This window comes from Onychostoma macrolepis, chromosome 21, assembly GCF_012432095.1.
Source record: "Onychostoma macrolepis isolate SWU-2019 chromosome 21, ASM1243209v1, whole genome shotgun sequence".
Taxonomy (NCBI): domain Eukaryota; kingdom Metazoa; phylum Chordata; class Actinopteri; order Cypriniformes; family Cyprinidae; genus Onychostoma; species Onychostoma macrolepis.
The window spans coordinates 18,353,765-18,364,485 of NC_081175.1; the positions used below are offsets into that span (position 1 = coordinate 18,353,765).

General features: G+C 32.0%; 1 protein-coding gene across 2 annotated transcripts; it reads right to left on the reverse strand.

The window, feature by feature from the left end:
• Nucleotides 1-396: 396 nt before the first annotated feature.
• Nucleotides 397-4,134, reverse strand: LOC131528180 (serine/threonine-protein kinase pim-2-like). Of its 2 annotated transcripts, none has more exons than XM_058757160.1 (7): nt 4,073-4,134; nt 3,043-3,475; nt 2,584-2,678; nt 2,344-2,394; nt 1,740-2,121; nt 1,409-1,573; nt 397-1,303 (listed from the first exon to the last, which is right to left on the reverse strand). In XM_058757160.1, the coding sequence occupies exons 2-7, from the start codon at nt 3,428-3,430 to the stop codon at nt 1,167-1,169; spliced, it is 1,218 nt and encodes a 405-aa protein (XP_058613143.1). In that variant the 5' UTR covers nt 3,431-3,475; nt 4,073-4,134; the 3' UTR covers nt 397-1,166. The 2 variants fall into 2 exon arrangements, with proteins under 2 accessions (XP_058613143.1, XP_058613142.1); XM_058757159.1 differs by lacking the exon at nt 4,073-4,134 and adding an exon at nt 3,789-3,908.
• Between the last annotated feature and the right edge of the window lie 6,587 nt (nt 4,135-10,721).

Genomic DNA, 10,721 nt, shown 5'->3' on the forward strand with positions numbered 1-10,721 from the left:
TTTGTCTCCTTTCAAATTGTAATTTGTCAAGCCATGAGCTGCTCACAATTTTTATAGTTAAAAACTACAATACAATGTAGTATTTTGAATAGTTGTACACTACAAGGTTTACTTAGGTAGAAGTAGCTTATTACAATATAGCTTACTGTATAAATATAATTATGCAATGTAATGTAATTTAATCATATCTCGCTTTCTAGGACAGAGAGTTTTTGAATTAAACATCTTGTTTAGGGGGACAGTCAAATGTGAACAGATACATTTACTCTAAATATAGGCCTAACTAAAAACTAGAATTTTGCCAAATTTATGTAATTAGACATACTAATGAACAACATAGCCTGCTACACAAGAACGTCACAGGAATTTAAATCAGTGAATCTTTTGTAAGCTGTTTATTGATGAGAACACAGAGAATCACGTTTCAGAAAGCATGTGAACAGTATTTCCCATTAGACACATACTAAATTACCTCAAAATTCTAGTTGTGTTCTCATGAACACAATCGGTTGTCTTGGAAGAGAAGGTAATTAAATCAAATGTGTATTGATCTGTGCATTCAGTCTTAGTGACAGCAGTCTATAAATATCTGACAACAACAAAACAGCTTTAGAAAACATTAATCTATAATTAATTTATACAGTAAACACTTTGCAGTGTTATTTCACACTTAATTACATTTCTGTATCTGAATATTCTTGTTAGACCTAACTTTATAACTTATTTTATTACAAATGATTCACTTCATTCACTGTTTGAAGTCAACCATCTGTCATTTAAAAAATTTAGAATTTTATCAATTTGAAATAAACCAGGTTTACAACATCTGACAAGTCACTCCATACGTAAAATTTCAAATGATTTATTAAAAAAAAATCCCACCCAATAATTTAACTAGATTTATGATTTCAGACTTCCCCAAAGACTTTTCTTCTTTTTTTGTGCACAAGATTAGCTCTTCAGAGTTTTTCTATTTGCTTTAATAATTTGCTTCTCCTTTTTGTGCACCTAGTTTGCTGCTTATTGTTTAACTAAACTTGGTTAATGGTTTGTGCTGTTTTTCCTCACTGGGGCTGATTTGGAGCATCTGCTGAATTAATAATTGTAAAGAAAAATTTAAGCACTGCTTGCTTTTCACAAAAATAATTTCGGATTTCTCTTCTTCCCTATGTTACACTACCTGACTCCTGAGCTACTCCTGAAATTTGACCCTGCTGAAACCATTCATGCTGTAAGATCTCATCTAAAGTTGCTCTCTCTGCAGGATCACGAGCCAGGCACCGGTTTATCAAATCCTGGCATTCTGTGCAAGTTTTCACAAGACAGCTGGTTAGTCATGTATGTCATGCTCACATTGTGATGTATGAGAATTTGTTTATGTGTTATTAGTAGCTATTGGTTCTGTTACCTCTGGATAATGTGTGGTCAATCGTCACATTGGCTATCATTCTGTCAAATGCAGTCTTAAAAGGCCTATTTCCAGTCACCATTGAGTAAAGCACAGCGCCCAAACTCCAGACTGTTGTTGGGCCTGCGTGATATTCACTTGGGTACTCAGGTGGGCGGCAACCTCCTGTTCATTGAAGCAAGAGATTTTTACATTGATCAAGCATTTAATTTTTCTGTTTTCACATATCTATTCTTTTAAATACATCATACGATCATTAAATCAGTACACAGGAGACTGAAATCTGACTAATCTTACTCATTGTAAGCACTAAGACAAAAAGCCAACTCACCTAAATGTCCATTTTCAAAGCCAGAAGGATTGACGAGGCAACTGCCGCCAAAGTCTATTAATTTGAGTTCCATCGTCAATGTATTGACCAGCATGTTGTCTTCTTTGATGCTGCAATGGAAGACCTCCCGGTCAAGACAGTGCTTTGCTCCGAGGACCGCTTGGATCATCAGGCCACGGGCAAGTGATTCATATAGTCGTGGCCTGTTGTCATTGAGGAATCTGCGCAAACTCTTGCAGGGACGTGGATACTCCAGAATGAGGATGTAATCATCTTCCTCTTCAAACCATTCCAGCATATACACTATGTACGGACTTAGCGGAGGCTGTTTCATCAACAGATTTATAGCCACTTCTTCAAACACTGGCTCAAAACATCCAAGCTAGAAAAACAAAATCAATGAAAGGTTAGTTCACTATGGGTATGTTTAGCCGCTCTTCCACCATCGGGCTGAACAATTCTAAGAACAATAAGAAACGGTTCCAGTAATGTTTCCACTTGAGTTTGGCTCAGCGGTGGAAAAGCAGATTTAGATTTTCACACAAACTTGTATTTAGTCGACTTTGATTAATTTAGATATATTTATAAAGTTTTGCCAACTTACAATTTTTATATTATTGTCGCTTGTCCTCTTTGGAATAAATTTGATGGCGACCTGCAAAATAATAAAGAAATGATAAACAAAAATGGGTATAAGGCATGGGTAAATCAATCATATTAATTAATTAATATTAAAGACTGAATATTCTCATTAACACAATTTTTAAAAATTATTTAAAACATGTTTTGATTAAAGCACTCATCAAATTGATATATTTGGTGAATACAGCAAAAGTGATTGTACCTTCTGGCCATCAGATTTCCGGATCCCCTCATACACAGAGCCATTGCCTCCTTTTCCAATTAACCTTCCCCATTCATAAAATTCACAAAATGGAACTGCAAAAATACAAAAAGAGTATGTTAATTTACATGGACTTCAGTAGCAGTAGTGGGTGTGAATTGGCAGACTAGAATAAACACATATAGTACAAATCAGCTACCTGGAGACTAAATATGGATTATGTTATATAAAAGTAAAGGGCATGATAATCAAGCTCGTTATAATTGTATTTGTTTACATAGGTAATCTAGGGAAAAATGCTACTTGGATCAAGTTCTATATTTATCAGTTAGATCTGGAATGAGGTATGAGGTATCTGACAAACAACAAATGTATAAACAAACAGATTTTACTAGACACAGGTGCAAAAACTAATATGTGCAAGAACAAGAAATGGCTGGCAAGCAGAAAAAGATTTACGAGTAGCTGGAGGGATGTATGGAACTGGATCTCCAATGCGTCTTCTTCGCCTGAAAGCACTCTGGACAGGCCAAGGTGGCAATGTACGAGGAACAACTGGATTCTGCAGAGCCGTGGGCTTGAGGACAGACGGATCCAGCTGAGGGTCATCTGGATCCTGCAGAACTGCTGTCTCAAGGACAGATGGACCTGGTTGAGGATCATCTGGATCCTGCAGAGTTATTGATTTAAGTTTGGATTGATCTGGCTGAGGATCGGCTGGAACCTGTAGAGCCACTGGCTCGAGAACAGATGGATCTGGCTGAGGGCCCATTAAATTTGTGTTAGGCTGTGGCGGAAGAGGGCCCAATTCATTGTCTTGTGTTGCACTTTTTACAGTCTGCCACATTCTCTTAAATAAACCCACTGATGCCTTTCTTCTTCTGCCTTTTTTCTAAAGAAAAAAAATAATAACAGAGAAATACAAGAGTTAGAAATTACCAACAGATTTCATAAGTCATATATATATATTATTATTATTTTTATTTTATTTATTATTATTTTTTTTTTATCACCAAAACTAACAACCATGCTAGCGGGGAGAACGGAGGGCCCCCCAGAACACGATTTCAACCAAGGCCCCTATAACAATGTCTGTTCACATTATATTTTCCAACTGCTGTATTAAACATTTCATAAAATTATGTTGAAACGTAAAGACTGCCTGTTGGTCTATTCTCCATATCGCCTGAAAAGCTTGTGCTCACACTGAAGCGTTGTAAAAGTCGCTCTGTGGACAAACTTCGAGTGTTTTGATAATCCTCGCCTCTGCTCTGAATGTCACTGAACCGAATGGACATCAATCTACGAGCACCTCGCACTGTGACGTCATGGAATCTTTTTTCTTCTTCTTCTTTTTCCAAAGCAGATTTTTTTTAAACAATGCATTATGGGAGGACTTGTTTTTATGCTTATATTTATTTATTTAAGTTAAAGGGACACAAAGCATCGTATATAACCATCAAGAAGAATATTTTTTAACAATACTTACACACAATGCCCATCGGCAGAGGGTGAACCAACTCTAGGGTAAGGCTCAATAGTAATCTATAACTATATGCTCATCATAAACCGGTCATTTTTAGGCAAGTACAGGATATGCGCGTCTTAAAATTGTGTTAATCCTACTGAATTTGTATTTAACGCGATCACAATTTAATAAAAATATTATTACTAATTATAACGCTTTCATTTCCACGGTTATTCAGACATGAGATTACATACACAAAGCTAGAAAAGAACATTTACATGATCATAGAACTGACTTCATCTATAGTGAATTTAAGCACACACACACACACACACACAAACTCACGTTATAATGACTGCAGTCACGCCATCTGCGCTTCGGAAAAGCGCGGTCACGCCATCTACTCCGAAAATTTTGTTGCGCGTCTACGTGGCGTTGCGTGGTAGTGCTAGCCGTGAAGCTTCCAAACCTTTGCAAATCATTATTATTATTTTTTTTTCTAAGGAGTATCAAAATAATACGCTGATTAAAAACACATTATACAGGTACTTCTTATATAATGGTATTTTATTTTTTATTGTTTAATTGTATTCATAATGTATTAAATGTTCAATAAAACATTTCAAATGTGTTTGTAAAATGTTTTTGTTTTGAGAAAATTCATAAAGAAAAAATAAAATAATTTTTTTCAATTTTTCTGCAAATTCTTGTTCTGCATCTCCCCACCTACCACTGTGATAATTTCCATGTTGTTTTACTGTATAATTTTTTAATAAATGCATACCAAAGTCATGACAAATGCTATTTACATTGCTGTATGGACATATTTTAAAAATTTATAAAAATATAAAATCAAATTGTTTTCTGCAAACTCCACCAGTTTCTTGTTCTGCATCTCCCCAAGTACCACTGTGATGATTTTCATGTTGTTTTACTGTATCATTTTTTAATAATTGCATACCAAAATCATGAGCAATGCTATTTATTACCTCACTATATCACATATTTTAAAAATTCATAAAATTATAAAATCAAATTGTTTTCTGCAAACTCCACCAGATTCTTGTTCTGCATCTCCCCAAGTACCACTGTGATCATTTTCATGTTGTTTTACTGTATCATTTTTTTAATAATTGCATACCAATGTCATGACAAATGCTATTTACATTGCTGTATGGACATATTTTAAAAATTCATAAAAATATAAAATCAAATTGTTTTCTGCAAACTCCACCAGATTCTTGTTCTGCATCTCCCCAAGAACCACTGTGATGATTTTCATGTTGTTTTACTGTATCATTTTTTAATAATTGCATAGCAAAGTCATGACAAATGCTATTTACATTGCTTTATGGACATATTGTAAAAATTCATAAAAGTATAAAATCAAATTGTTTTCTGCAAACTCCACCAGATTCTTGTTCTGCATCTCCTCAAGTACCACTGTGATGATTTCCATATTGTTTTACTGTATCATTTTTTAATAAATGCATGCCAAAGTCATGGCAAATGCTATTTACACTGCTATATAGACATATTTTAAAAATTCATAAAAATATAAAATCAAATTGTTTTCTGCAAACTCCACCAGTTTCTTGTTCTGCATCTCCCCAAGTACCACTGTGATGATTTTCATGTTGTTTTACTGTATCATTTTTTAATAATTGCATACCAAAGTCATGACAAATGCTATTTACACTGCTATATAGACATATTTTAAAAATTCATAAAAATATCAAATCAAATTGTTTTCTGCAAACTCCACCAGATTCTTGTTCTGCATCTCCCCAAGTACCACTGTGATGATTTTCATGTTGTTTTACTGTATTATTTTTTAATAAATGCATACCAAAATCATGAGAAATGCTATCTATTACCTCACTACGTATATCACATATTTAAAAAATTCATAAAAGTATAAAATCAAATTGTTTTCTGCAAACTCCACGAGATTCTTGTTCTGCATCTCCCCAAGTACCACTGTGATGATTTTCATGTTGTTTTACTGTATCATTTTATTCAATTATTAAAAAATGATACAGTAAAACAACATGAAAATCATCACAGTGGTACTTGGGGAGATGCAGAGCAAGAATCTCGTGGAGTTTGCAGAAAACCATTTGATTTGATATTTTTATGAATTTTTAAAATATGTCTATATAGCAGTGTAAATAGCATTTTCCATGACTTTGGTATGCATTTATTAAAAATGATACAGTAAAACAACTTGAAAATCATCACAGTAGTACTTGGGGAGATGCAGAACAAGAATCTGGTGGAGTTTGAAGAAAACAATTTGATTTTATACTTTTATGAATTTTTAAAATATGTCTATATAGCAGTGTAAATAGCATTTGTCATGACTTTGGTATGCATTTATTAAAAATGATACAGTAAAACAACATGGAAATCATCACAGTGGTACTTGGGGAGATGCAGAACAAGAATCTGGTGGAGTTTGCAGAAAACAATTTGATTTGATATTTTTATGAACTTTTAAAATATGTCTATATAGCAGTGTAAATAGCATTTGTCATGATTTTGGTATGCATTTATTAAAAATGATACAGTAAAACAACATGAAAATCATCACAGTAGTACTTGGGGAGATGCAGAACAAGAATCTGGTGGAGTTTGAAGAAAACAATTTGATTTGATATTTTTATGAATTTTTAAAATATGTCTATATAGCAGTGTAAATAGCATTTTCCATGACTTTGGTATGCAATTATTAAAAATGATACAGTAAAACAACATGAAAATGATCACAGTGGTACTTGGGGAGATGCAGAACAAGAATCTGGTGGAGTTTGCAGAAAACAATTTGATTTTATAATTTTATGAATTTTTAAAATATGTGATATAGTGAGGTAATAAATAGCATTTCTCATGATTTTGGTATGCAATTTTTAAAAATTATACTGTAAAACAACATGGAAATCAAATTGTTTTCTGCAAACTCCACCAGTTTCTTGTTCTGCATCTCCCCAAGTACCACTGTGATGATTTTCATGTTGTTTTACTGTATCATTTTTAATAATTGCATAGCAAAGTCATGACAAATGCTATTTACACTGCTATATAGACATATTTTAAAATTTATAAAAATATAAAATCAAATTGTTTTCTGCAAACTCCACCAGTTTCTTGTTCTGCATCTCCCCACCTACCACTGTGATAATTTCCATGTTGTTTTACTGTATCATTTTTAATAATTGCATACCAAAGTCATGACAAATGCTATTTACACTGCTATATAGACATATTTTAAAAATTCATAAAAATATAAAATCAAATTGTTTTCTGCAAACTCCACCAGTTTCTTGTTCTGCATCTCCCCAAGTACCACTGTGATGATTTTCATGTTGTTTTACTGTATCATTTTTAATAATTGCATAGCAAAGTCATGACAAATGCTATTTACATTGCTGTATGGACATATTTTAAAAATTCATAAAATTATAAAATCAAATTGTTTTCTGCAAACTCCACCAGATTCTTGTTCTGCATCTCCCCAAGTACCACTGTGATGATTTTCATGTTGTTTTACTGTATCATTTTTAATAATTGCATAGCAAAGTCATGACAAATGCTATTTACATTGCTGTATGGACATATTTTAAAAATTCATAAAAATATAAAATCAAATTGTTTTCTGCAAACTCCACCAGATTCTTGTTCTGCATCTCCCCAAGTACCACTGTGATGATTTTCATGTTGTTTTACTGTATCATTTTTAATAATTGCATAGCAAAGTCATGACAAATGCTATTTACACTGCTATATAGACATATTTTAAAAATTCATAAAAGTATAAAATCAAATTGTTTTCTGCAAACTCCACCAGTTTCTTGTTCTGCATCTCCCCACCTACCACTGTGATAATTTCCATGTTGTTTTACTGTATCATTTTTAATAATTGCATACCAAAATCATGAGCAATGCTATTTATTACCTCACTATATCACATATTTTAAAAATTCATAAAAGTATAAAATCAAATTGTTTTCTGCAAACTCCACCAGATTCTTGTTCTGCATCTCCCCAAGTACCACTGTGATGATTTTCATGTTGTTTTACTGTATCATTTTTTAATAATTGCATACCAAAGTCATGACAAATGCTATTTACACTGCTATATAGACATATTTTAAAAATTCATAAAAGTATAAAATCAAATTGTTTTCTGCAAACTCCACCAGTTTCTTGTTCTGCATCTCCCCACCTACCACTGTGATAATTTCCATGTTGTTTTACTGTATCATTTTTAATAATTGCATACCAAAATCATGAGCAATGCTATTTATTACCTCACTATATCACATATTTTAAAAATTCATAAAAGTATAAAATCAAATTGTTTTCTGCAAACTCCACCAGATTCTTGTTCTGCATCTCCCCAAGTACCACTGTGATGATTTTCATGTTGTTTTACTGTATCATTTTTAATAATTGCATACCAAAATCATGAGCAATGCTATTTATTACCTCACTATATCACATATTTTAAAAATTATACTGTAAAACAACATGAAAATCATCACAGTGGTACTTGGGGAGATGCAGAACAAGAATCTGGTGGAGTTTGAAGAAAACAATTTGATTTTATAATTTTATGAATTTTTAAAATATGTGATATAGTGAGGTAATAAATAGCATTTCTCATGATTTTGGTATGCAATTTTTAAAAATTATACTGTAAAACAACATGAAAATGATCACAGTGGTACTTGGGGAGATGCAGAACAAGAATCTGGTGGAGTTTGCAGAAAACAATTTGATTTGATATTTTTATGAATTTTTAAAATATGTCTATATAGCAGTGTAAATAGCATTTGTCATGACTTTGGTATGCATTTATTAAAAATGATACAGTAAAACAACATGAAAATGATCACAGTGGTACTTGGGGAGATGCAGAACAAGAATCTGGTGGAGTTTGCAGAAAACAATTTGATTTGATATTTTTATGAATTTTTAAAATATGTCTATATAGCAGTGTAAATAGCATTTGTCATGACTTTGGTATGCAATTTTTAAAAATTATACTGTAAAACAACATGAAAATCATCACAGTGGTACTTGGGGAGATGCAGAACAAGAATCTGGTGGAGTTTGCAGAAAACAATTTGATTTTATACTTTTATGAATTTTTAAAATATGTCTATATAGCAGTGTAAATAGCATTTGTCATGACTTTGGTATGCAATTATTAAAAATGATACAGTAAAACAACATGAAAATCATCACAGTGGTACTTGGGAGATGCAGAGCAAGAATCTCGTGGAGTTTGCAGAAACCATTTGATTTTATACTTTTATGAATTTTTAAAATATGTCTATATAGCAGTGTAAATAGCATTTGTCATGACTTTGGTATGCATTTATTAAAAATGATACAGTAAAACAACATGAAAATCATCACAGTGGTACTTGGGAGATGCAGAACAAGAATCTGGTGGAGTTTGCAGAAAACAATTTGATTTGATATTTTTATGAATTTTTAAAATATGTCTATATAGCAGTGTAAATAGCATTTCTCATGATTTTGGTATGCATTTATTAAAAATGATACAGTAAAACAACTTGAAAATCATCACAGTAGTACTTGGGAGATGCAGAACAAGAATCTGGTGGAGTTTGAAGAAAACAATTTGATTTGATATTTTTATGAATTTTTAAAATATGTCTATATAGCAGTGTAAATAGCATTTGTCATGACTTTGGTATGCATTTATTAAAAATGATACAGTAAAACAACATGAAAATCATCACAGTAGTACTTGGGAGATGCAGAACAAGAATCTGGTGGAGTTTGAAGAAAACAATTTGATTTGATATTTTTATGAATTTTTAAAATATGTCTATATAGCAGTGTAAATAGCATTTGTCATGACTTTGGTATGCATTTATTAAAAATGATACAGTAAAACAACATGAAAATCATCACAGTGGTACTTGGGAGATGCAGAACAAGAATCTGGTGGAGTTTGCAGAAAACAATTTGATTTGATATTTTTATGAATTTTTAAAATATGTCTATATAGCAGTGTAAATAGCATTTTCCATGACTTTGGTATGCAATTATTAAAAATGATACAGTAAAACAACATGAAAATCATCACAGTGGTACTTGGGAGATGCAGAACAAGAATCTGGTGGAGTTTGCAGAAAACAATTTGATTTTATAATTTTATGAATTTTTAAAATATGTGATATAGTGAGGTAATAAATAGCATTTCTCATGATTTTGGTATGCAATTTTTAAAAATTATACTGTAAAACAACATGGAAATCACAGTGGTACTTGGGAGATGCAGAACAAGAATTTGCAGAAAACTATTTTATTTTATTTTTCTTTATGAATTTACTCAAAACAAAAACATTTTACAAACCCATTTGAAATGTTTTATTGAACATTTAATACATTATGAATACAATTAAACAATAAAAAATAAAATACCATTATATAAGAAGTACATGTATAACGTGTTTTTAATCAGCTTATTATTTTGATACTCTTTAGAAAAAAAAATAAAAAAAAATAAAAATAATGATTTGCAAAGGTTTGGAAGCTTCACGGCTAGCACTACCACGCAACGCCACGTAGACGCGCAACAAAAGTTTCGGAGTATTTGGCGTGACCGCGCTTTTCCGAAGCGCAGATGGCG

Excerpts from the sequence above, each read along its gene's own strand:
- LOC131528180 (XM_058757159.1), bottom strand. The coding sequence starts at position 3,881 with ATGTCCATTCGGTTCAGTGACATTCAGAGCAGAGGCGAGGATTATCAA. Across the intron at positions 2,679-3,042 it reads ATACATCCCTCCAGCTACTC|TTCCATTTTGTGAATTTTAT; the intron begins GTAAATCTTTTT and ends GTATTTTTGCAG. Across the intron at positions 1,304-1,408 it reads TGACCACACATTATCCAGAG|AATGCCAGGATTTGATAAAC; the intron begins GTAACAGAACCA and ends AAACTTGCACAG.